Genomic DNA, 27,131 nt, shown 5'->3' with positions numbered 1-27,131 from the left:
GGGATATACTGCATTGGAAACAGTTCAGAGGAAGGTTCACTAGGCTGATTCCTGGGATGAAGTGGTTGCCCTATGAGGAAAGGTTGAGCAGATTGGGCCTACATGCATTGGAGTTTAGAAGAATAAGAGGTGATCTTATTGAAACATATAAAGATTCTGAAGGGGCTCGACAGGGTAAATGATGAGAGGATATTTCCTCTTGTGGGAGAAACTAGAACTAGGGGACAATTTGAAAATAAGGGGCCTTCCATTTAAAACTTAGATGAGGAATTTCTTCTCTCAGGGTTGTTGAAATTTTCTTCCGCAAAGAGTGGTGGAGGCTGGGTCATTGAATATATTCAAGGCTTATTTAATCAGATTTTTGGTTGTCAAGGGAGTCAAGAGTTATGGAGGACAGACAGGAAAATGGAGTTAAGGCCACAGCCATATTAGCCTTAATCTACTGACTGGCAGAGTTGGCTTGAAGGGCCGATTGGCCTACATCTGCTTCTATTTCTTAAGATCTCATGATCTACTCTTACATCTAAGTTGTTCCATACCCATACATTGCTTGATTACAACTAGTGCTCTGTCTTCACCAATCATTTCAAAACACTGATGCAAAATAGTTATTAAATATTCCTGACATACCATCAGTTTCTACAATTATGCTTTGTTATCCCAGAGTGGTCCTACCCTCTCTTGTACGTCTCCAGGAGACTACCACTGAGTTGCTTCTTTTCCAAGCTGAAAAGCCCAAATTTCTCCAATCCTTTCTTGTAACTCCAGATGCTGTTTATCAGCTCCATGCTTCTCTTCATTCTCTTCAGCATTTGAATATCTGCCTCATGTCTCAACGGCCTGAACTGGATGCACTTTTCTAGGTGAGGTCTGACGGAGCCATTAAGAGTTAAATCATGACTTCCTCTGACCTCTAATCTACTGTTTTAGACATGTAGCTCAGCACTCTATTTGCTTTGTTGATAGTTGCTGTGTGTGTGTTGGGCATGTAAACCCCAAGACCTGGGAAAGACAAAATTAACTAAACAGGAAATAAAAATTGATGAAACACCTTACCTTGAGGGATCAGCCTCTGGTTCATTATCATCTTAAAGTTGAGATCTGTTGCAAAATAAGAACCAACTTGTTAGGTATAGGAATAAATAAATTGAGAAGAGGGACACAGCATGCAGTGCATTACCAGAGAGTGAAGCCTTTCTAGAAAGTTGCTCAGTTTTTTGCAATACCCAGGTTACAGTGTTGTCACCAGGATTTCAGTAAAGAACTTGCATTGAAATAGCACTATTTATGGTCCCAGGATGTCCCAAAATGCTTTGCAGCCAATCTGATTAGTAGTCAATATGATAATGTAGGAAAACAACAGTCAATTATCACACAAAATCCCAAAAACAGCAATGCAAGAAAATGATCAGATAGTATTTTCTCAAGTGATAATGATTGAAGGATAAGTATTGGCCAGGATACTAAAAGAGCTCCCGATGTTCTTCAACATATTGCCACAAGATCTTGAGATTTCAGACAGGGTGTTGGTTTAGCATTTCATCCAAAAGACAGCATCTCTGCCATTGCAGGACTCTACTGGAGTGTTTGCCTAGATAATATTCTCAAATCTCTGGCATGGAGCTTTAACCCACAGTCTTATAAATTGGAGGGGAGAAAGCCATGAACTGAGCCAAGTAAATTACAAGTGGGTGTGAAATTTCCATGCTGCAGGCACTTCATTTGAGAATTCCCAGAGGTACAATTAAAAAATCTGCCATTTTGAATTTAGGTTGTGCCTGGAGAGCTGGCCTTGAGCTGCATCATCATCATTGATGATGTCTACCCAGAGTCATGAGTTTCTGCCATGGGTCTTCATTCTCAACCCTCAGTTCTTTGGGCACATGGGACAGAATGCCCCATGAGGCAGTGGGGTCCAGAGTACAGGATCTGCTTTATTTTCTTTCCTTCTCTGCCGCCGCTCTGTCTCATCATTAAGACATTGTGACTCAAAGCATGATGTATCTTGGTGGATAAGTTGTCGCCATTTTGAACGATTGGTAGCAAGCTCCTCCCAGTTATTAATGTCAATGCTGCTGCACTTCAAGGAGAGCTACAGAGTGTTTTTGTAGCGTTTTCTTTGTCCTCCTCTGGAACTCTGGCCATTTGAGAGTTGAGAAAACAGGGCCTGGCGAGGAGGCATTTATTAGCCATCCAGACATTGTCCAGTCCATCGAAGTTGATTTTGCAGGAGTTTTGCCTGAATGCTTGTGGAGCTGGCTTCAAGAAGGATACTAGCCTTTGCTCAATGGCCCTCCCATTGAATCCAGAGGATTCCAGAGGATGCGGCTGATGGATGAGGCATTGCTGATGGAATTTCTCTTGTGATCTTATGTGTCACTGATTCACAGTCCAGATCTCTTTGCAGTACAGGAGTATGTTGACGACAACTGCTCTGCATACTAGTTTTTGTTGCCTTGCAGTGGTCTTTGTTATCAAACACTCACTGCTGTAGTTTGTAGAAGGCTGATCTCTTGTTGGATCTCGTTAATAGTGGTATTTCAAGAGAGGTGACTGCCAAGGTATGGGAAATGTTTAACATTTTCCAGACTCTCTCCTTTGACATGCATGGGAGGTTAAATATTTGGCTGACCAGGCTGATATATGAGTTTTGTGTTTGGCAACATTCAAGGACAGGCTGAGTTTCTTGTATGCAGAATTGAAGAGATCGAGAGGGGCTTGCAAATCTGGTGCAGGGTGGGCAACACTGCAGTCATCTGCAAATTGTAGATCATACATGTGTATGGTGGTTAGTTTAGTTTTGGCATTGAGATGACTAAGGTTAAAGAGTTTTCCATCTAGATAATATTTAACACTGACATCAGAGGGCAGTTGATCTTTGATGAGGTATACAGCCACTATCAGGTAGGTTGTAAATAGTATGGGGGCTATCACACAGTCTTATCTGATCCAGGTCCAAATTTTGAAGAGTAATTTTAAACTGCACAAGACTAGGATGAAGCACTGATAGTTACGGGGCTATTGCTGGAAGTGCTACCAGTGGGAATAATTAATGGGGATAATTAAGATCATTGAAATATACCACACAATAGAGTTTATTGGACTAAGTATGATGGCACATTGGCACCAATAAGTTAAATTATTATCGTAACAATGGTGTAATTGTAAGGTAACCATCATGTCTTACCAAAGTTAAGGAAATATTGCAAGACTGAGACACCTAGTCCATACTCTAATACATCATCAAACTGAAACATTAATTCTGTTTCTCTCTCCACAGATGTTGCCAGACCTGCTGAGTACTTCCAGCATTTTCTGCTTTTATTTTAGATTTCCAGTATCTGCAGTCTTTTGCTTTTGTATTATGAAAATGCTTGTTCACTGGTTATTGGAACAGCACACCATGGGAAGGTGGACAAGCAAGTAGTTTACAACTCTATTAAGGCAAAACTGAAGTACTATTTTGAGAAAGACATTATCAAATGCAATTGCCAGAACAGCAGGAAGATTGATCTATGGTCTTTCTATGTGTCTACATGGATCAATACATATTTAGTTAGGCAGGGAAGCTGATCATTGGCAGCAAGAACAGAAAATGCTGGAAAAACTCAGCAGGTCTAACAGCATCTGTGGAGAGAAAAAAAAACATTTTTTCTCTTCACAGATGCTGTTAGATCTGCTGAGTTTTTCCAGCATTTTCTGTTTTTGTTTCAAGTTTCCAGCATCCACAGTATTTTGCTTTTAAGCTGATCAGTGGGATTAGCTGCTGTGTGCCATGAAGAATCAGGAGTAGAAAACAACTATTTAAGAGACATGCTGTGTTCTCTTGCTGGCTTATTGGAGAAGCTTGAGTTGAGAACAGCAAGATTTCAGATTGATTCACAGCCAGGCAAACTGAGTAACCTAACCTCAGCTGAATCAATAGAGGAAAGCTGCGATTAGCTCCAGAGGCCCTGGGCTAGGAAAGAGAAAGAGAAAATTAGCTAGTATTCTCACTCCAAATCACTACCCGGACCCTTCTCCTGAAAACTGTAGGTGGATAGGAGCGGGCCGAGAAGAGCATCAGGCTCAACTGTGATGTTGCTACAATGGAACAGCCTGAATGGTGTGGAAAATGGCCACTTGGGTAAGTCACCTCAAGGTTGCTGGCACCTGTGACATTGTAACTCACCATGAATCAGCATCTCCAGGAGAGAATTGGAAAAAAAGGACTTCCTCAGACACTGACACAATGAGCGGAATTGACATGCTGGAGCTCCAGCACCCTGAAGCCTTCCTTACCTCAATCCTATGTCGGTTTAACTTTTTTTGAACATTAATTGACCACAGTTTGTTTGGTTTTGGCTTTGTATTGAAGACAATGTGTACTTTGTCTGCAGCACAAAGGCATTTAACTGCAGGCTCTTCTGAATACCAGAAAATATTGAGGATGAACTTCTGCTGACAAAGAGAAAATAACTAACCAAGGAAAGCTCCCATAAAGTAGGCCCACTGTTGCACAACTGGTGGTAAACTGTATGATAAAATATGGCGCTAGTTAGGTCAACTTCTTAAAGGGGCAGTTTCCCAAGAGTTACTCACTTAGTCACTGTAGGTTCTGATTAATCCAACATGTCAATTTGTGCCCAAAAGAGGAAACGGTTTTAAGGAGTGGGCTACACTGAAAGCCACTTAGCACCATAGCAGGAGAGTCAAGCTCACAGTGGTCATATCTTTTTGCCAAAGCCCCTCAAACAAGTATCTGGATTAAAAACAGTTTATGCTGAATAAGCCTGATGCATTAGGCTTGGACATCCAGGACACCAAGGTGGCTGCACATCACAGGAGATCCCCACTCCTGCAAGAATTTAGCTAGCTAATCCCATGCAATGTACCAGCACACAGCAATGGTAAGGTTCCCTCTATTTCCCCAGCTAGACTACACCATATTAAGCACTGGCTTCCAAGTCCTTCCACTACGCTAAAGGTGGCTCTTCAATGATGATAAAACTCCTGAGGTTTAGTCTGACAACTGCTGGAAAGCACTTGTTGGAGGCTATGCATGGGAGTTTATTCATACATTCAGGGTACAGTCTGTCAATTATTGAGTTACAAACATTGAAACAGTTTATACTTGAACCTCTAACTCTCCATTGTGTGGAACAATGAGCAGAATTTATCTGGTGAGGGTCCTGTGTAATAGCTCAGTTTGTCTGGTAAAACGTAGAGTCCCAAAAATCCTACATCTTATTGGATCTGCTTGGGTACTGTGCAATTGCATGTGTTGTATAGATCTTGCCACCAGCTCAGGGCAGAATCGCCATTCAATGGAGTATGGTTTGTGTACCTACTGTATTCAGGATGGTGACAATGCCCTCACATATCTTATGCTGAAATGTGCTGCACACAATGCTGCTCAGGAGTTGGTATCTGATATCTGCCACGTGAGGGTTCATTGCCCAACAAATGAATATCATCTTGGGAGTGGGCACTTTGATTTGACTCAAAGATGACACACCCAGCATTGGCAAGACTGGAACCTATCCACTTCTCCATAGCACACTTGGTAATCGAACAGCTGATATAGGCTGGAGCAATCCAATCCTCACAACAACTGACCATCCAAAATTGGGGAGACCAAACGTAGACTAGGCGACTGCTATGAAGCATACCTCTATTCAGTCTCCAAGCGTGACCCTGAGCTTCTGCTCATCATTTCAATATCTCCACTTTACTCCCATGCTGACTTCTCTGCCTTTGGGCTCCTGCTGTGTTTCAATGAGCTTGAGGAACAACACCTCATCTTTTGATTAGGCACTTTACAGCCTTCCGCATTTTATTTTCTCTCGGATGGCAACTGTTCATGTTTCTTTCACATATGCTCTAGTCACAGCTTTTGTTTCATTGCTTCTCCCATTGACCTTGTGCCTTCAACTCTTTTGTCAATTAGTCTCTCCGCTTTCTGCCCAGTTGCAGAACTTCAATTTTGTTTTTTTCCTCCACTCTCTCTCCTTTACTTGCTTAATATCTATTACATCGCTATCTTTCCTAGTTCTAATGAAAGGTCGTTAACCTGAAACATTAACTCTGTTTCTCTCTCCACAGATGCTGCTTAACCTGAACATTTCTAGCAGTTTATGTTGTTATTTCAGATGAGAGGTGTGAGTGTCTGACAAGGTAGCATTTGACCAAATGTGGAATCAAGGGGCCCTGGCAAAACTGGATTTAATGGCATGAGGGGGAAAACTCTCTGTTGATTGGAGTTATACCTAGCACAAAGGAAGATGGTTGTGTTTGTTGGAGGTCAATCATCACAGCTCAGGACATCATTGGAGTTCCTCAGGATAGTGTCCTAGGCCCAACCATCTTCAGCTGCTTTATCAATGACCTTCCTTCCATCATAAGGTCAGAAGTGGGGATGTTCGATGCTGATTGCACAATGTTCAGCACCATTCGCGACTCCTCAGACACTGAAGCAGTCCATGTCCAAATGCAGCAATACCTGCACAATATCCAGGCTTGGGCTGACAAGTGGCAAGTGACATTCGTGCCATACAAATGCCAGACAATGACCATCTCCAACAAGAGAGAATCTAACCATCTCCCCTCAACGTTTAATGACATTATCATTGCTGAATCCCCCAATATCAACATCCTGGAGGTTACCATTGACCAAAAACGTAATTGGATTAGCCATATAAATACTGTGGCTACAAGAACAGGTCAGAGACTGGGAATTCTGCAGAGAGTAACTCACCTCCTGACTTCCCAAAGCCTGTCCACCATCCACAAGGCTCAAATCAGGAATGTGATGGAGTAGTCTTCATTTGCCTGGATGAGTGCAACTCCAACAACATTCAAGATCGACACCATCCAGGACAAAGCAACACACTTGATCAACACCCCATCTAGCAACAGTGGCAGCAGTGTTTACCATCTACAAGATGAATTGCAGCAACTCACCAAGGCTCCTTCGACAGTGCCTTCCAAACCAACAGCCTCTACCACCTGGAAGGACAAGGGTAGAGATGCATGGGCACACCACCACCAGCACGCTCACCTCCAAGCCACACACCATCCTGACTTGGAACTATATCGCTGGTCCTTCACTGCCACTGGATCACAATCCTGAAACTCCCTCCTTTGGATGTACCCACACCATATGGACTGCAGTGGTTCAAGGCGGCAATTCACCACCACCTTCTCAAGGTCTGTTAGGGATGGGCAACAAATGTTGGTCTTGCCAGAAACATCCTGTGAAGAAGTATAAAAAAATTCAGCATCCACAATACTTTACTTTAGTATTCATTATCCAGCCTTGCTTATTAATGAGAGGGGTAGACCTGTCACGGGGGATTGAGTTTTTCATATTTGCACCCAAGTAACCCTACAAGTACAAAAATAGAAAATGCTGGAAAAACTCAGCAGGTCTAGCAGCACCTGTGGTGAGAGAAACAGAGTTAACATTTCAAATCCGTATGTCCCTTCTTCAGAGCATACAACTACATGAGCCTAACCCTACAAGTACATGCCTAACATGTAGGCTGCCCCTAGTTGGACAATCAATGGGATGTGTACCAATGCTCTGTGCTGATACTCTGTATAGTTTTAGCTGATTTAACTCCAGTAGTATTCCCTACATAAGCAGTGAGTCTATGTGAAAGCTGTCTGATGTAAAAGCAGATTGTGAAGATGAATGAGATGAGGAAAATTTTTCTTCCAAGTTTCATTTTCCCTTTTGTTCTTCCATGTGCATAGAAAAGCTCTATGCAGCACCTTTCATCACCTCAGGATGAAGCGCTTTACAACCAATCAAGTATTTCTGAACAGTAGCCACAGTGGTAACGTAAGGAAACACAGAAACCAATATGCACAAAGCAAGATCCCACATCACAAGATCATAGCCAGATAATCCGTTTTCACGATGTAGATTGAGGGATAGATGTTGGCCAGCACACTGGGAAGGCCTCCCCATGCTCTTCTTCAAATAGTACCGTGAAATCTTTTACGCTCACCCAAGAATGCAGATGGGGTGCCAGCACTCCTTCAGTGCTGCATTGGGAGCATCAGCACAGATTGTGTGCTCATTTCTCTGGAGTGGAATTTGAACCCATGACTTGATTCAGAAGTGAAAATGACATCCATGAGTCACAGTTGACTTCCTGCACAGCATACCCCCACTCAAGAATAACTTACCTGCTCTGGACAGTTTACAAAAAGGCTGAGAGATATACTCAAAAACTGCTCATGACTGCTCACACTCTGAGGTCTAGGAGAAGGCAAGATAGCACCTCCAATTAGCTGCTTTAATGGTGAAATCAAGGGCACAAACTGCACTATATTTATGTTAGGGGTTAAATGAATGCCATGGCTACTAGAACAGGGCAGAGGCTGGATATTTTGCAGTGAGTGGCTCAACTTCCTCAGCCCCCCAACCCAGTTATGACTATCCAAAATTCCCAAGATTCTAGAATGGTCCCAATGGATTGTAAATTAGCAAATGGAACAGTGCTATTCAAGAAAGGAGGGGGAGAGAAAACTGAGAACTACAGGCCAGCAAGCCCAACATCAGACATCAGAAAAATATTGGAATCTATTATCAAGAATGTCTTTCCTTGGAAAGGAGTACAGTGTGTCCACCAGTACACTTGAGGCCTTCTGAGACAAATGGGCACTGGTTAATAGAGCTCATGGAGTTGGGGTGATATATTAGCATGGATTTATTAAGGGGCAGGAAGCCAAGAGTAGAGATAAATGGGGCATTTTTCAGTTGGCAGGCCATGACTAATGGAGAGCCACAAGGATCAGTGCTGGGGCCTCAGCTTAGATAAGAAACCAAGAGTAATGCAACCTAGTTTGCTGACAATACAAAGCTAGATGGAAATATAAGCTGTGAGGAGGACACAAAGTGGCTGCAAAGAGATATAGACAGGTTAAATGAGTGAGCAATAATGTGGTACATGGAGTATAATATGGGGATGTGTGAGGTTACTCATTTCAGTTGTAAGATTAGAAAAACACAATCTTTTTTAAAAAGGCATGAAACTTGTAAATGCAGATTTCAGAGACACTTGGGTGTGCTCATACAAGGAACACAGAAAGTTAGCATGTAGGTACAGGAAGCAATTAGGAAAGCAAACAGCACGTTGGCTTTTATGGCAAGGTGACTGGTGTACAAGAACAAGTAAGTCTTGCTATAATTGTATATGGTTTGGGTGAGATCACTCCTGGAGTACTCAGTTTTGGTCTCCATACCCAAGGACAGACATACTTGCAATGGAGATGGGACAGCAAAGGGATTCAGGATTATCCTACGATGACCAGCTGACTAAATTGGACCTATACTCTCTGAAGTTTAGAAGACTGTGAAAGTGATCTAACTGAAGGGGCCTGACATAGTAAACACTGAGATGTTGTTTCCATTGACTGGGGAATCTAGAACATGGGGCATACTTTCATGAGAAGGAGTCAATCATTTAGGCCCTAGTTGAGAAATTTCTTCACTGAGAGGGCTGAAAATCTTTGAAATTCTCTACCCCAGCAGCTTGTGCAGCTCCATCATTAAATATATGCAAGGCTCGGATAGACAGATGTTTGGACTCTCTGGAAGTCAAGGGATATGGGCAGTGGGTGGGAAAGTGGAGTTGAGGCAGAAGATCAGCCTTGATCATGTTGAAAGGTGAGGCAGGCTCAAGGGGCCATATGGCCTACTCCTGCCCCTATTTTTTTGTTTATTTTTGTGTGTGGTGAAAGCAGGTTCAATCAAAGAATTCAGTCTATGTTTAGGGAGGGAAAGAGGGAGTTCTAGAGAATTGGGTAGGACCAAGTAGCTCTGTAAGAGAAGTCCAGCTACGGAACAGATGGCAAGGGAGTGTCTGGTGGGTCGTGGCATGTGACTGTCAGCAATACCTATACTTGATGCAGGAAGTCGTATTGGTAGGGATATACCATAGATTTGAGCAGTCAGACCCAGATTAAACGGAACTGCCTCCCAGAGTATGAATATGTTTAAAAGCCTATCAGAGTGAAAACCACAATAAAAAAGTTAAGCTCGGCTAGATCTGTTCGATGGAGGTTAAGGTAGAAGCTCATATTGTTTAAGAATCATTATCTTATTTGCTCCATGTGCCTATTTAGTAATTACTGCTCGTGTTTGGTTTGTTTAAATTTGTATAGTAAAGATTTTTTTGGTGTTTCAATTTAATTTTGGAGCCATGCTACTTATTTCCTTGGTTACTCTACGCATTACACTCTTTAAATAATTATAGTCTATCAAGCCTCGTCCTAACAAGTATTCAGCTTGGACAGTATTCTCATAGCTGGGATCATAACACCATACAGACAGCAGTGTTTCACTACTAGCTTCTCAAAGGCAACAAATGCAACCTCATCAGTGATGCCTCGCCCACCCAATGTTAGATTGGCCAGTGTTTACTGTCTTGGTTCACATGTAAAGAATAGTTACTTGGGTGATATAATAAATAGACAGTACTGGGAGATGAAAAATCTATCAAGAAAAGTGGGTTTCTACTATTCACTTAATAAGCTGATAACCTGAACTACTCCCAAGCGATGACAACTGTGATTCAGTTGGTGGCACTTTTACTTGAATCAGAAGATTGCTTGTTTAAATCCCACTCTAAAGACTCCAGCACATTATCCAGGCCGACACTTCTGTGTATTACGGGGAGGGGTGGGGGGGGGGGAGGGGGGGGCGCGTCCAGCACTGTCAGTGAATGAGACATTAAACTACAGAAACCAAGGCCTCATTTACTCTCTCAGACACTATTCTGAAGGGCTAAGGAGTTACCTCCAATATCCTGGCCAATATTTACCCTCAACCAACATCACTGATCATCTCTTTGCTATTTGTGGGATCTTGCTGTGTGCAAGGTGGCCGTTGACTTTTCCACTACACTTCAAAATAGAAAAGTACTTCATTGGCTGTAAAGTGCTTTGGAATCTCTTTGAGGGTGGTTAAAGATGCTGATATAAATGGGAGCCCTTTCTTTAGGAAGCTTCGACCTCAGTTCCTCTCTCTCCTTCCCCACCCCCACGCCCCCATCAACACACACAGACCTTGATTTGCTCGTTTAAGCAGTTCAATTTCCTCGTGCAGTTTTTCCAGAGTTGCCGAGTGCTGTTCCTGGAGGAACTGGAGATTCTTTTCCAAGGTGATCACCCTCAGGCTGGGATCTACTTCCCGCTGCTCGTATAGAGGGCTGAGCTGCTGGGGGGCTTCGGTTTTAGTCTTTGCGCTAGGAGACAGAGGGAGGTGCTTGACATTATTATCCTGGAAGAAAGAGCGAGGGTAGCGGCTTCTCTCGAGGGTCCCGACGCGGGACCACTGAGGCAGGTTTCGTAGAGGAGGTAGGCTGGCGCTGGACATGTCCCCAGGGGAAAATGCTTCCATAGAGTCACCCTATACGGCAGTGAAGTAGACTTTGCCAAGTCTCAAATAAAAAAAAATCTCTCAGGTCATTAAACAATATAGAACACACACACAAATCTATACTTGAGGCAAACAGAAAAATAACAAACTCGGCCTCAGCTTGGATTTTATCCAAACTGTTCGGCTGAAAGGCTGCTGTTTTTTTGTGGTCAATCTATTGAAGATGCCTGTTTGCGATAAACTCGATGTCTTATCCTCCCCTACAAGTGAAATGTGCACTGGGTTCCTCAGAGAAGGTGCAGCTTTGCAAAGTTTCCTGAATCCCTAAGGTCGATCGCCCAAACCTCCCTTCAATGCAATGTCCTCCTTCTGTCACTGGGGCTATACTAATTCCACAATTGCATCCGCTTTCCCTGCTGTTCACAGAAACACTCTGAACTGCTCTCGATATTTCTGCTCCGGGTACAATCGCTTTGCTGCATTTCTGCTTCGATTTGTCGAGTCACACTTCGGATATATCCAATCGGATCACTGCGGGAGAGGTAAAGGTTAATGAATGAATGAATGGCCGACTTCCCGCTGATGTTCTTTCTAAATCCCATCCGAGATCGCAGACACACAATTTGCGAAATAATTTGCCGAGGTTGAAATATTATTTAACAACCAGGGGAGCAAAGGGCGAACAAAGGAAACAACATCTTGCACCTTGTTGCATGTAACAAAAGGCGATTCATGGACAAAACCTGGCCACACACACAATGGGGAGGAGATGTTAGAAGGGGGTGGCTGAAAGTTTTAAGGTCCTTAAAAGGAGGAGATGGTGGACCTTTAGGGAAGTTATTCCAGATGTTAGGGCTGAAGCAAAGGCGGATTGCTTGAATTGGATTTGGGATTCACGTCAGAAAGATCTTCACACAGAGTCTGGAATTGGAGGGGAACCACTGAGCCTGTTAAAGAACCAGTTAGAGACTGTTGGTGGTGGTGGGGGGGGAGGTGGTTTAAATATCTTTGAATGCATAAACAGAGATAAATCAAATGGCCTTCGTCCATTGGAGTTTATGGAATATAAAGAATGGGAGATCAATAAGTAGAGAATATATATCACACAAGGGAGAGAGTGGAGAGAAACAAACTGTTTCCAGAATTTGAGTGTGTCCACAATGCATGTACCGAATGGATATTTACACGTTATGTATAAAAGTGGTTCAGTATTGAGAAGTGCAAGTTAAGGGATTGACAGAAAACCTTTCAGAGCTGGAAGCAGTGGTTGATAAGATGTGGGGTTTCCAGCTCTCCTGAGGATTAAACTAAACACCTTAGAATACGAATGGTGTGGTTCAGATGAAGGAAGTGGTTGAGATGGGGAAATGGGATGAAGACAGGCTGGATTGAATTCCCCAGAGTACTTTGTGAATCATTCAGGACTTGATACTGAACCAGCAGCCTGATGGCTCGGAGCTAGAGGAGGAGGCTATGATTAAGGGATGGATTAGAAAGGTAACGTTGGCCATCACTGGGCTACCCATGCTATGCCCATGAAGCATAGAAAGAACTCATTCATTCAACCAGATCCCAGCCAGGGTTTTTCTCCTTAAATCATCCAGTTAAATCCCATCCTCCTCACTCTCCACCAGAGGAAGTCTAAAACCCCCAACCCGGGGTCCGCTTTTGTGGGGGAAGGGGCTTTGGGAGGGGACCCGGAATTGAGGAGGGGGCTGGGGAGGGGGTGGTGGGTTTCTGGGGGGGGGGGGGGGGGGGTGAGGGTAGGGGAGGGAGGTCCCGGGTTGTGAGGGTGGGGGTCCCGGGTTGTGTGTTTGGGGATGGGGGGGGGTCCCGGGTTGTGTGTTTGGGGATGGGGGGGATCCCGGGTTGTGTGTTTGGGGATGGGGGGGGGTCCAGGGTTGTGTGTTTGGGGATGGGGGGGGTCCCGGGTTTTGTGTTTGGGGATGAGGGGGCGGTCCCGGGTTGTGAGTTTGGGAATGGGGGGTCCCGGATTGTGTGTTTGGGGATGGGGGGGGTCCCGGGTTGTGTGTTTGGGGATGGGGGGGTCCCGGGTTGTGTGTTTGGGGATGGGGGGGGGTCCAGGGTTGTGAGGTTGAAGGGGGGGGTCCCGGGTTGAGGGGGGCGGGGGGGGTCCCGGGTTGTGAGGTTGAGGGGGGGGGGGTCCCGGGTTGTGAGGTTGAGGGGGGGTCCCGGGTTGAGGGGGGCGGGGGGGTCCCGGGTTGTGAGGTTGAGGGGCGGGTCCCGAGTTGTGAGGTTGAGATGAGGGGTCCCGGGTTGAGGGGGGCGGGGGGGTCCCGGGTTGTGAGGTTGAGTGGGGGGGGTGGGGGGGTCCCGGGTTGTGAGGTTGAGTGGGGGGGTGGGGGGGTCCCAGGTTGTGAGGTGGGTCCCGGGTTGTGAGGTTGAGTGGGAGGGCGGTGGGGTCCCAGGTTGTGAGGTTGAGGGGGATCCCGGGTTGTGAGGTTGAGGGGTGGGTTCCGGGTTGTGAGGTTGATGGGGGGTCCCGGGTTGTGAGGTTGATGGGAGGTCCCGGGTTGTGAGGTTGATGGGGGGTCCCGGGTTGTGAGGTTGTGGGCTGGGTCCCGGGTTGTGAGGTTGAGGGGGGGTCCCGGGTTGTGAGGTTGAGGGGGGGTCCCGGGTTGTGAGGTTGAGGGGGGTCCCGGGTTGTGAGGTTGAGGGGGGGTCCCGGGTTGTGAGGTTGATGGGGGGTCCCGGGTTGTGAGGTTGATGGGGGGTCCCGGGTTGTGAGGTTGGAGGGGGGTCCCGGGTTGAGGAGGGGAGGGGGGTCCCGGGTTGAGGGGGGCGGGGGGTCCCGGGTTGAGGGGGGCGGGGGGGGGTCCCGGGTTGAGGGGGGCTGGGGGGTCCCGGGTTGTGAGGTTGAGGGGTGGGTCCCAGGTTGTGAGGTTGGAGGGGGGTCCCGGGTTGTGAGGTTGGAGGGGGGTCCCGGGTTGTGAGGTTGGAGGGGGGTCCCGGGTTGTGAGGTTGGAGGGGGGTCCCGGGTTGTGAGGTTGGAGGGGGGTCCCGGGTGGAGGGGGGGGTCCCTGGTTGTGAGGTTGAGGGGGGTCCCGGGTTGTGAGGTTGAGGGGTGGGTCCCGGAGGGGTGGGTCCCGGGTTGTGAGGTTGGAGGGGGGTCCCGGGTTGTGAGGTTGGAGGGGGGTCCCGGGTGGAGGGGGGGGATCCCGGGTGGAGGGGGGGGTCCCGGGTTGTGAGGTTGAGGGGGGTCCCGGGTTGTGAGGTTGAGGGGTGGGTCCCGGAGGGGTGGGTCCCGGGTTGTGAGGTTGAGGGGGTGGGTCCCGGGTTGTGAGGTTGGGGGGGGTCCCGGGTTGTGCTACTCACCGAGCGGGCGGTTGAAGGCGGCCGGGAGGCGGTGGTTGGGCAGTCGTCGCGTTTCCAGGGCGACGGCTGTTCCCTAGTAACCAACGGCGTTACCATGGGCAACAGGAAACTTTCACTTCCGGAGCAACAAACCGGTGGCGGCTCGCGGAGGGGACGGTGCTGAGCGACGGGGCCGATGAAGGGATTGCGGCTCCGGAAGTCTCGCAGCCTCTGATCCGTCCCCGGCACGGGTGAATTGGGACAATCCAACATGGCCGAGGTGACGTGTGCTGTGCTACCTCCTGCGGCTAATGGGGGTGGCGGAGTCACCGGGATATAGGGAGGGGGGGTGAGGGGAGTCACTGGGATATGGGGGGATATATGGGGGGGAAGTCACCGGGATATATGGGGGGGGGGGGGAAGTCACCGGGATATATGGGGGGGCGGGGGGGGGGGGAAGTCACCGGGATATATGCGGGGGCGGGGGGTGGGGGGAAGTCACCGGGATATATGGGGGGGGGGAAGTCACCGGGATATATGGGGGGGGGGGGGGGGGAAGTCACCGGGATATATGGGGGGGGGGGGGGGGGAAGTCACCGGGATATATGGGGGGGGGGGGAGTCACCGGGATATATGGGGGGGGGGGGGGGGGGAGTCACCGGGATATATTGGGGGGGGGGGAAGTCACCGGGATATATGGGCGGGGGGGGGGGGGGGGGGGGAGTCACCGGGATATATGGGGGGGGCGGGGGGGGGGAAGTCACCGGGATATATGGGGGGGGCGGGGGGGGGGGAAGTCACCGGGATATATGGGGGGGGCGGGGGGGGGGGAAGTCACCGGGATATATGGGGGGGGCGGGGGGGGGGAAGTCACCGGGATATATGGGGGCGGGGGGGGGGGAAGTCACCGGGATATATGGGGGGGGCGGGGGGGGGAAGTCACCGGGATATATGGGGGGGGCGGTGGGGGGAAGTCACCAGGATATATGGGGGGGCGGGGGGATAGTCACCGGGATATGGGGGGGGAGGGGGTCACCGGGATTGGGGGGGGGGGGACACACCGGGATGGGGTGGGGGGGTCACTGGGATGGGGGCGATCACATGGAGGAAATGGAGTGGGTTCATAGGAAGGGTGGATATATACAGCAGCGCCAACACCTGAGCCAGTGCTCCATTCACCAGCATGCTATCACTTGTCGGCATTCACCCATGGGATCCAATAGGTCACCAGTGTCATGTGGCAAGCAATGTTACAAGCTCTCAACACCACTGATAAATCAGAGGAGGGGGTAGTGGACCTGAGTGGAGGCAGCAGCAGGGAATAAAGGAGAGAAGGGGGAGGAGACCTGATCAGTGACCAGAAAAAGCAAGGAGTGATGTTACAGAACAGAAGGTACTTGATTAATTGGTGAGTTTTAAAAACAAAAAACTACTGCGGATGCTGGAAATCCAAAACAAAAACTGAATTACCTGGAAAAACTCAGCAGGTCTGGCAGCATCAGCGGAGAAGAAAAGAGTTGACGTTTCGAGTCCCCATGACCCTTCAACAGAATGAGTTCTGCTGAAGGGTCATGAGGACTCGAAACGTCAACTCTTCTCTTCTCCGCCGATGCTGCCAGACCTGCTGAGTTTTTCCAGGTAATTCTGTTTTTGTTTTGTTGAGTTTTAATGTTTGTTTTTCTCTCTAAGGTAGGGCAGTGGTTTTAACAAGGTCTGGGAATCCATACAGTGCTGTATTAAATGTAGAGTTTAGCTTATTTAATAACATTTCAAACAGGGTAATTAGTATTACGTGAATTGATAAGAGTTTTAGCATGAGCAGATCTAGAGGCATTAATTAATAGTTTATACAAGATAATAACTAGATTCTAAAAGAGGAAATAAAGATTTTTTAGAATCCTGGATGGGCAGCTGAGATCGGTTGCTTGTAAATCCTGTGCCATGTGGGAACTTAAGGACACCTCTTGTGTCTTGGGGGAATCACGTGTGTAGGAAGTGTCTCTTTTTCAGCCTCCAGGAATTGAAACTTGCTCTATTCCTAAGGCTCAAAATAGTACATTTTGAGCAAGAGGTGAGCGGGAGAGGATAAAAGGGTGGATCGAGAGGCCTATCTGCACTGAGACCAGCAGTGGAGTGATGTCATGAACTACAGTGAGTTCAGGGAAAGCAGCTGATTGGTGAGTATTCCTAGTCTTTAAAGTAAAAGTAAGGTCTTTAGTTTGTGTTTAGGTCTCTAGTCTTTTATTCTCTCTTTTTCTTTAAAATAGCTTGTTAAGTATAAGATCTATACTGCTGTAAAAAAAAATAATTACAATAAAATGTAAAGAGCAGGGATACTAGAGTAATTAATAAATTAAATAAAATACGATAGCGATGGCAGGGTGGGTGATGTGTTGCTGCTGCAGCATGTGGGACCTGCTGCATACCAAGGTGATCCAGAGCGAACACACCTGTAGTAAATGTTCGCAGCTCGAGGAACTTTGGATCCGAGTTAAGGAGCTGGAGTCCGAGCTGCAGACGTTGCACCACATCAGGGAGAGAGAAAGTTACCTGGACACTTTGCTCCAGGAGGCGGTCACACCCCTCAGATTAGGTCATTCAAATTTGGTCTGTGATCAGGGACAGGAGGGTGTGACTGCAGGTGAGGCAGGTATGGGGATCCAGGGGGTAGTGTTCCAAGGAGCCTTAGCCCCTTCAATTGTCAACAGTTGCAAGGCTCTTGCAAGCTGTGTGGGCGAGACTGGTGACTGCAGGTTGGATGAGCGAACTGACCACAGCACCGTGATACAGGAAGCCATTCAAGTGGGGTGAGGAAATAGAAATGTACTAGTGGTAGGGGACAGTATAATTAGGGGGATAGATACTGTTCTCTGGAGCTGTGAGCGTGAGTCCCAAAGGCTGTGTTGCCTGCCCAGTGCCAGGGTTAAGGACATCTCCTCAGGGCTGGAGAGGAACTTGGAGTGGGAGGGGAGGGATCCAGTTGTCATCATCCACGTTGGTACCAGTGACACTGATAGGACTAGAAAGGAGGTTCTGCTGAAAGAATTTGAATTTTAAGAGCTAAATTAAAAAGCAGAACCTCCAAAGTAATAATCTCGGGATTACTACCTGTGCCACGAGCAAACTGGCATAGGGTAAATAAAGTAAGGAGTTAAATGCATGGCTCAAAGATTGGTGTGGGAGGAATGTGTTTCAGTTCATGGGGCACTGGCACCAGTACTGGGTAGAAGGGAGCTGTTCCGGAGGGACAGGCTTCACTTGAACCGTGCTGGGACCAGTGTTCTGGTGAATCGAATAATTAGGGCTGCAGAGAGGGTTTTTAACTGAATGGGGGGGGGGGGAGGCGGAGGGTTCTGGAGAGGGGATACGTAGGCTTACAAAGCAAAAGGATATGGCAGCATTTCAGAGCAGCTATTTAGGTAATGATACCCAGAGTGTGACAGGAAGAGACAGTGTGTGCAAGCATAAAAAAAAGCAGCAAATAGGGTCGAAGGGGTGAAAAAATGGTAAAAAGGAAAAATTAATGGCTCTTTACTTAAATGCATGTAGTATTTGGAACAAAATAAATGAATTAAAGGCACAAATAGAGGTTAATGAGTATGATCTTATAGCCATTACGGAGAAATGGTTACAAGGAGATCAAAGTTGGGAACTAAATATTCAGGGGTATGTGACTTTTCGAAAGGACAGACAGGAAGGAAAGGGTGGTGGGGTAGCTTTGTTAGTACGAGATGGAATAAGTACGATAGCAAGAAATGATCTTGGATCGGAAGATGTAGAATCCAAATGGGTGGAGGTAAGAAATAACAAGGGGAAGACGACACTGGTGGGAGTAGTAATAGTAGCTATACTGTAGGACAGAGAATAAATTAAGAGATAATGAGGCCATGTAAAAAAGACAGTACATTAATCATGGGTGACTTTAATCTTCAGGTAGATTGGGAAAATCAAATTGGCAGAGGTAGCCACGAGCAAGAATTCATAGTGTATTCGGGACAGTTTCCTAGAACAATATGTTGTGGATCCAACCAGGGATCAGGCTATTTTGAACCTGGTAATGTGTAATGAGGCAGGTTTAATAAATGATCTCAGAGTAAAAGATCCGCCAGGAAACAGTGATCACGACATGGTAGAATTAAGCTTTCAGTTTGAGAGTGAGAAACCTGGGTTGGAAACAACTGTGCTAAACTTAAATAAGGATAATTACAAAGGAATAAGGGCAGAGTTGGCTGGAGTGGACTGGGAAAGGAGTTTAGCAGAAAAGATAGTTGATGAACAATGGCAGGTGTTTAAGAAAATAGTTCATGACTCACAACAAAGATCCCAGTGAGGAAGAAGGGTTCTAGGAAGGGGATAAACCAACCATGGTTAACCAAGGAAGTTAAGGATAGTATCAAATGAAAGGAAAAAAAAACACACAATATGGCGAAGATTAGTGGTAAGCCAGAGGATTGGGAAAGTTTTAAAAACCAATAAAAGATGACCAAAAAATAATAGAGGGAGAAAATAAACTTTGAGGGTAAACTAGCAAGTAAGATAAAAACAGATAGTCAGAGCTTCTTTAAATATTTAAAAAGGAAGAGAGAGGCCAAAGTGAACATAGACCCTTCAGAGAATGAGGCTGGGGAAATAATAATGAGGAACCAGGAAATGGCAGAGGAGATCAATAAATACTTTGCATCAGTCTTCATGGTAGAAGACACTAACAGCATTCCAAAAATACTAAATAATCAAGGGGCAAAAGTGGAGGGGTTGGGGGGGGGGGGGGGGGGGGGCGGTGCGGTAGGGGGGGGTGGGGTGGGGGGAGGAAATAAATACAATAACTATCACTAGAGAAAAAGTACTATGGAAACTAATGGGGCTAAAGGCCAACACATCCCCTGGAACTGATGGGTTGCATCCTAGGATATTAAAGGAAGTAGATACACAAATAGTGGATGCACTGGTAGTAATCTTCCAAGAATCCTTAGCTTCTCAGGAAAAAGCCCCAGAGGACTGGAAAACTGCCAATGTAACACCCTTATTCAAAAAGGGAGGGAGGCAAAAAACACTTTAACACCTGTCATTGGGAAAATGTTAGAGTCTATTTTTAAGGTAGTAATAGAGCATTTAGAAATACATAATGTAATCAAACACAGTCAGCATGGCTTCATGAAGGGGAAATCATGCCTGACAAATTTATTAGAATTCTTTGAGGAGGTAACAAGCAGGGCAGATAAAGGGGAACCAGTAGATGTACTATATTTGGATTTCCAAAAGGCGATCGATAAGGTACCGCACATAAGGCTACTTAATAAGATAAGAGCCCATGGTATTGAGGGTAGTATATTAGCATGGGTAGAGGGATTGGCTATCTAATAGCAGACAGGATTGAGATAAGGGGGGCATTTTCAGGATGGCAACCTGTAACTAGTGGAGTGCCACAGGGATCAGTGCTGGAGCCACAATTATTTACAATATACAGTAATGACTTGAATGAGGGAAGCGAATGTACTATCACCAAGTTTGTGAATGACACAAAAATAGGTGGGAAGGCAAGTGGTGAGGATGACACAAGTAGTCTACAGAGTGATATAGACAGGTTAAGTAAGTAGGCAGGAAGAATAGAGGAGCTGAATATTATTTAAATGGAGAAAGACTGCAGAAGGCTGCAGCACAGAGGGATTCAGGGGTCCTCATGCATGAATCACAAGAAGCTAGCATACAAGTTCAGCAGGTAATGGGGAAGGCAAATGGAATGCTGGCCTTTATTTCAAAGGGAATGGAGTATAAAAATAGCGAAGTCTTGCTAAAACTGTACAAGACACTAGTTAAACCACACCTACAATACTGTGAGCAGTTTTGGCCCTTATCCAAGGAAAGATATACTGGCATTGGAAGCAGTGCAGAGAAGGTTCACTAGGTTGATCCCGGGTATGGAGGGATTTTCGTATGAGGAGAATCTGAGTAGGTTGGGTGTGTACTCATTGGAGATTAAAAGAATGAGAGGCAACCTTATTGAAACAGAAGATTCTTAGGGGGCTTGACAAGGTAGAGGCTGAGAGGTTGGTTCCCCTTGTGGGAAAGTGTAGGATCAGAGGGCATAATCTCAGAATACGGGATTGTTCATTTAAGACAGAGATGAGGAGGAATTTCTTCTCGGAGGGTAGTGAAGCTGTGGAATTCTTTACCGCAGAGGGCTGTAGAGACTGGGTCATTAGTATATTCAAGGCTGAGTAAGACAGATTTTTAATCAGTAAGGGAATCAAGAGTTATGGGGAAAAGGCAGGAAATTGGAATTGAGGATTGTCAGATCAGCTATGGTCTCATTGAATGGCAGAGCAGACTCGATGGGCTGAATGGCCTACTTCTGCTCCTACGTGTTACGGTCTTATGGTGGGGCCCTTTTAGGGACAACAAGGGTGATACATGCTTAGAGGTGCAAGGCAAGGTTAGAACTCCGAATGAGTACTTTGTATCGATGTTTACTCAGGGAGAGAAATCCGGCAAAATATCAGAAGAAGTGGAGATGGGAGAGGTAATGAACAGGGGATAACTGATAGGTGGGATGTACTGGAAAGGCTGGCTCGAGTGGATAAGTCACCTTGTCCAGATGGCTTGCATCCCAAGTTGCTAAAGGAAGTGGGAGTGGAGCTAGTGGGAGGGCTCGTCATAATCTTCCAATTTTTCCCGGATATGGGGAGGTGCCAGAGGACCAGAGAGTGGCAAATGTGACACCCTTCCTCCAGAACGAGTGTAAGGATATCCCTAGTAACTACAGACTGGCCAGTTTAAGATCAGTGGGGGTAAGGTTTTAGAAACAATAGTCAGAAAAAAAATCAACAGGCTCTTGGAGGGGCTGGAGCTAATTAAGGACCGTCAGCACAGATTTATAAAAGGCAAATCATGCTTGACTAACCTAATTGAATTTTTCGATGAAGTGACATAGAAGGTTGATGAGAGGGGTGTGGTGGATGTTGAATATTAAGGAAGCATTTGACACATAAAAAGCTGGTTAACAAAATTAATGCTCATGCAATAGGAGGATGGTAAAAATGACCAATGAAGCCAAACTTGGAGTGGCAAACAGTGAGGATGTTTCCAATCGACTGCAACAGAACATAGATAGACTAGCAGAATGGACAGACAAGTGGCAGACGGAATTTAATACAGAGAAGTGTGAGGTGATGTAGTTTGGCAAAGGAGATGGGGAGAGGAAATATAGACTGAATGGCACAGTTCCAAAGAGTGTACAGGGTCAGCTGGAACTGGGAGTTCATGTGCATAGATCTTACATATGAACATACAAATTACAGAATTGTTATGGTGGAGAGGCCATTCGACCCATTGTGTCTGCACCAGCTCTCTGAGCATTTTAACTTAGTGCCAATCTCCTGCCTTTTCCCTGCACATTGTTTCTGTTCAAATAATCATCCAATGACCTCTTGAATGCCTCAATTGAACCTGCCTCCACCACACTTCCAGGCCAGTGCATTCCAAACCCTAACTACTCACTATGTGGAAAAAGTTTTTTCTCACCTTGCATTTGCTTCTTTTGCAAAACACTTTAACACTGTGCCCTCTGGTTTTCGATCCGTTTACGAGCGGGAACAGTTTCTCCCTATCTACTCTGTTCAGACCCCTCATGATTTTGAAAACTTCGATCAAGTCTCCTCTTAGCCTTCTCCTCTCCAAGGAAAACAATGAAGACTTGGCACACACCCACTGGCTCCATTACTATTCCGCACTCGGCCGTTTCTCAGCTGCTTTACATTTGACACAACCGCCTCTGTTTTTATTATTGCTCGGGGGTGTGGGGTTTGGGGACTATTAGAAGCAGGAGTAGGCAACTTGGCCCCTCGAGCCTGCTCCGCCATTCGATAAGATCATGGCTGATCTGATTGTAACCTCAACTTCACATTCCCATCTACCCCCAATAACCTTTCACCCCCTTGCTTACCAAGAATCTCTGCCTTAAAAATATTCAAAGACTTTGCTTCCACCACCTTTTGAGGAAGAGAGTTCCAAAGACTCACGACCCTCAGGGAAAAAAATTCTCCTCATCTCTGTCTTAAATGGGCGACTCCTTATTTTTAAACAGTGACCCCCAATCCTGGATTCTCCCACAAGATGAAACATCCTTTCCACATCTACCCTGTCAACACCCCTCAGGATCTTATATATTTTAATCAAGGTGGCAGAGCAGATTGAGAGAGTGGTTAGCAAAATATAGGGGATCTTGGGCGTCATAAATAGAGGGACTAAGTACAAAATCAGAGAAGTTATGCTGAACCTGTTGCTATGATCCTGGACCAGACCCCCAAGTTTTTGGTAAGATCTAGTTAGGGACCAATAACTTTTTGTTTAAAGTAGACAAACTTTCAGATTCAAGACACTTGCTAAGAGAATAATGCCACAAGATTCCACAGATTTTGAACAAACAAAAATAAACTTTACTATACAAGGTCAAAAGGATAAAACAATTTACAATATCTTACTCTTACATTCAGGGTTAATATGAGGTAGATGCGAATTAACAGGAAAACTGTGGTTGAACACATCGCTCTGCACAATAAATGGCAGATGCAACCAAGACAGATTCCATGGATTTCTCAACAACCCACCCAGATGTCAGAAAACACTGTGAGTCAACCAATCTTATTGAAACACTGTCTCTCTCACAAGGGATTCCAGTCTTCACCATCAAAGATCTCGCCTTGGAATTTTCTTCAGAGGTCGCTCCAACTCAGTCTCAAAGACTGCACATCTCATAGGGTTTCAATCTCATCTCCCAAGAATCCATATTTCTATTTTGTACCACGTGTTTTCAATCTTGCTGGTGTAATTGCAAACCAATACTCTGGAGTTCAAGTTCAAGTTTTCACATTTCCATTTCTTTTGCCTTTTCATCTTTATCAAGTTCAAGCCTTTTCATTTCCTTTTCTATCTCAAGCTGCTTCATCTACAACTGAATTCTAGCCAACTCAATAAAATTGCTATCTGGATTAACTTTTCCTTCTTCCAACCCCAGATGCTGTGCCTTAATTTCGTCTGCTTTCTTAGCCCCTACGTTTAACTCTAGCTCTTCTGCTAATGCAATTAACCTAGCCTTGGTTAATTGTTGCAAATAACTCAAGGATAAATCTTCCCTCTCCAGAAAAGTTGTAGTGATTGAAAAACAGATTGGATTTGTCAATCAGTATAGTAAAATTCACCGTGGAACTCTTATCCACCTTAACATCAGCACAAGCAATCATATTTGTTTGAGGATTCAAAATCCCGGATGAGCTCCCAGTTTACGTTATGGTCCTGGGCCAGAACCCCCAAGGTTTTGGTAAGATCCGGTTCATGATTAATGACTCTTTGTTTTAAAGCAGACAAAGTTTGAGATTCAAGACACTTGCTAAGAGAATAAAGCCACAAGATTCCACATATTTTGAACAAACAAAAATAGACTTTACCATACACAGTCAGAAAGATAAAGCAATTTACAATATCTATAAATACTCTAACATTCATGGTCAATAGGAGGTAGATGTGAATTAACAGGCTATCTGTGGTCGAACATACCACACTGCACAATAAATGGCAGATGTGACCAAGACATTCCATGGATTTCTCAACAACCCACCCAGATATCAGTAAACGCTGTGAGTCAACCATTCTCAATGAAACAGTCTCTCTCACAAGGAATTCCAGTCTTCACCTTTGGAAATCTCGTCTTGGAATTCTCTCCAAAAATTGCTCCAACTTGGACTTCCTCAGTGACGGTACATTTCACAGGGTTTCAGTCTCATCTCCTGAGACACTGTTCCCCTAGTTTCCGAGTCTGCACTCAGCACCAATGCACAAATACAACCTCAGCTCTTCAACTATGCTGAGCAGAATATGACTGCTCCAAAGAGTTACCTTTGCACCAACGGTCCGCAGCATGGAATCATCAACCTTCTACTGCCTTTTCAATCGCCAGGGCTTCTCCTAAATGCTCACCGCTTAAAGTCTCTCAACCACAACCCTTTTTCTGCTTGGAGCCTCTTATCTGCTCCTCTTTCTCCTTAACTGGGACCTCTCCTTGTTCCATGCCATGGACACTTTTTGGTTATGGCGCTCCACTCCTGGGCCTTCGTGCCATTTTATTTTTGCACAGGCGCACTGGGCCTATCCTCAGCCTGAAGAACTACTAAAACACTGTGCTGCACATGCGCAGTCCACGCATGCACGGATACTCCGAAGATATGCTAGAAGTTGTAGTTCCCAGCCTCCCAATGATAAGGTAAGTCTAGATTTCATAATACAGCAAAAGGTTCTGGTTAAGCCCCATGTAGAGTATTTCACCACACTTTGGGAGGATTTAATGTTCCTTTAGAGGGCATAGAGGAGATTTACCAGAAAGGCTCCAGGGTTGGGGAATTTTAGCTACAAGATTAAGTTGGAGAAGCTTGGTTTATTATCTTTGGAGTAAAGGAGGTAGAGGGGAGACTTGATTGCGGTGTACAAGATTATGACAAGTTTGGATAAGATGGACCAAGACTCCAATTAGCTGATGGTACAAGGACTAGGGGGGCACAGATTTAAGATTTTGAGCAAGAGATGCAGGGGGAATGTGAGGAAGAATGTGATTGGTAATGACCTGGAACTCACTGCCCATGATGGTGATGGAAGCCGAGACATTCAATGATTTCATAATGAAATTGGATGGACACTTGAGAAATAACTTTGCAGGGATAATGGGGAGATAGTGGAAGAATGGGACTGACTGCATTGCTCTACAGAAAGCTGACATAGACTCAATGGGCCGAATGGCCTCCTGTGTCATGATTTTTCCGTAGGTGTCTCAGTAATTCCGACTATATCTGGTTCCTGATAATGTATTGCCAAGTTTTCCTGCTGCATATTGCTGCACAGTTTAACCACAGTTACTTTTACGTGTAACCATTTTTTACCCTCCTGTTCTATACCTCTATTTATTCACTGGCTATCTATGTCCTCATTTAGTTTAGTCTGTCTATCACAAACGTGTAGCTGTGATATTTTAAATTTTGAAAAAGGCTAATCTTCCTTTTCAAATGGACACAAGAAACCTTAAAAGTGGCTGCCAAAAGTCATCTGACCTTTTCAGCTGCAATGTGGTCAAGCTTCCAGAAAGCTCCAAGTGGATTGCAGGTAGACATATCCAGACATGTGGAGACATTTAAAATTCAATTCCCATTTCCAAAAGGGTAAACAGAAACTCATTGTAGCTTTCCTGGAGGAGTGAATAACTCTTTCCTATCTCCTCAAACCTGGGAGAATGGGAATTATTCAAGTTAATGGCTGAGACATTTAATTACCTTGGCTAAAAAGAAAATGAATGGGACTGTGCACCCCCCCCCCACCCGCCCACCACCCTCGCCCTAATATGGGAGCATAATTTGACAGTTTGGGATAGCAGCCATTTTAAGTTTTGGAACTGTATAAAGTCTGGCTGCAAACAGCCATTTTGTGTGCAGCACCATCTTGAACATCATGAGAGAGACATCTTGAAACAGAAACTGCTTCTCAACAGGGAGACACTGAGGAAGGTTTCCAGGAACAACTATCGGACCGCTGTATTAAATCAGGATACCAAGAGCCACCACCTATAGTACCTGTAGTGAAAACAGGAACCCTCATTCACTCCCAAGACCTGCTCTGCTTGTTGAATCCACCTGCAAAAGACAAACTTCAACTCTTCAACTACTGAAGCCATTATAGCTGCTAAACCAAACCTCAAGTTTCAACCCCTTCACTTTCGAAAGAAGGAATTCAAACAATGGACCCCCAACAACGATACCTCACAGAGACTAATTTGATACCTCATCTTTAAGTATCTTTGTATCTGTATTTTAGTTAATAACTTTATCACTTTTTACTTAAGTAACTTTCAGCAGTAGCTTGTGTAATAAACTAACCTTTATCTTTATCAAGACTGAAGCTTGTCTGCTGGGTTATTTTTAAATTGAACCACTCACAAATGAAAAGGGGGCTTTTATGCAGTCCTCACACTGTCCCATGCTCTCATTTCCAATTTCATTTATATTCATTCATTTATATGTAAGCTTGTTTCATTTCTTCATGATCCCTCCCTCCATTTTACTAATTTAAAGCCTTGGCCAACTATCTAATTACCCTTTCTACTAGGACACAGGTCCCATTCTGGTTCAGGTGGAACCCATCTTCCTGTCCCAATACTAGTGCCCAGTCCCATGAAAAGGAACCCCTCTTTCTCACACATAGGCCCTTTGACCATGTATTGGCCCTTTAACCGTGTTAACCCACCTGATCTGTGTGCCTTTTCCAATTTGCACATGACTCAGGCAATAATCCAGAGATTATTTTGCTCAAGGTGCTGCTTTTTAGTTTAATATGAACTTCAGCAGGACCTGCTGTTTCTTCTATATTGTACATTCGAAAATAAACCATGACAACTGGATTTATTTCCTCCCTT

At 45.5% G+C, this 27,131-nt stretch overlaps 1 protein-coding gene and 1 long non-coding RNA gene across 3 annotated transcripts in view; one reads left to right on the top strand and one right to left on the bottom strand.

Annotated features, from left to right (window-relative positions):
- ccdc74 (coiled-coil domain containing 74) overlaps positions 1 to 14,913 on the bottom strand; it is a 45,810-nt gene extending 30,897 nt beyond the window's left edge. The window contains exons 1-3 of one of the 2 annotated variants that reach the window (XM_078553796.1): positions 14,708 to 14,913; positions 11,059 to 11,902; positions 1,057 to 1,101 (exon numbers count right to left, since the gene is read on the bottom strand). In XM_078553796.1, the coding sequence (XP_078409922.1) occupies positions 1,057 to 1,101; positions 11,059 to 11,392 (379 nt within the window). In that variant the 5' untranslated portion in view covers positions 11,393 to 11,902; positions 14,708 to 14,913. Of the gene's footprint in view, positions 1 to 1,056; positions 1,102 to 11,058; positions 12,187 to 14,707 lie in introns of those variants that run through there. The other variant, XM_078553797.1, reaches the window with a different exon arrangement.
- Positions 14,914 to 15,916: 1,003 nt separating this feature from the next.
- Positions 15,917 to 26,602, top strand: LOC144687533 (uncharacterized). The gene is made up of 2 exons (XR_013578167.1): positions 15,917 to 16,863; positions 26,211 to 26,602. It is a non-coding gene; the product is annotated as an uncharacterized LOC144687533 (long non-coding RNA).
- The last annotated feature ends 529 nt before the right edge of the window (positions 26,603 to 27,131 follow it).

Source organism: Cetorhinus maximus, chromosome 12, assembly GCF_964194155.1.
Source record: "Cetorhinus maximus chromosome 12, sCetMax3.hap1.1, whole genome shotgun sequence".
Classification (NCBI taxonomy): domain Eukaryota; kingdom Metazoa; phylum Chordata; class Chondrichthyes; order Lamniformes; family Cetorhinidae; genus Cetorhinus; species Cetorhinus maximus.
Note: the sequence above shows the minus strand (reverse complement) of the source record. Positions and strands in the feature narration are given on the sequence as shown.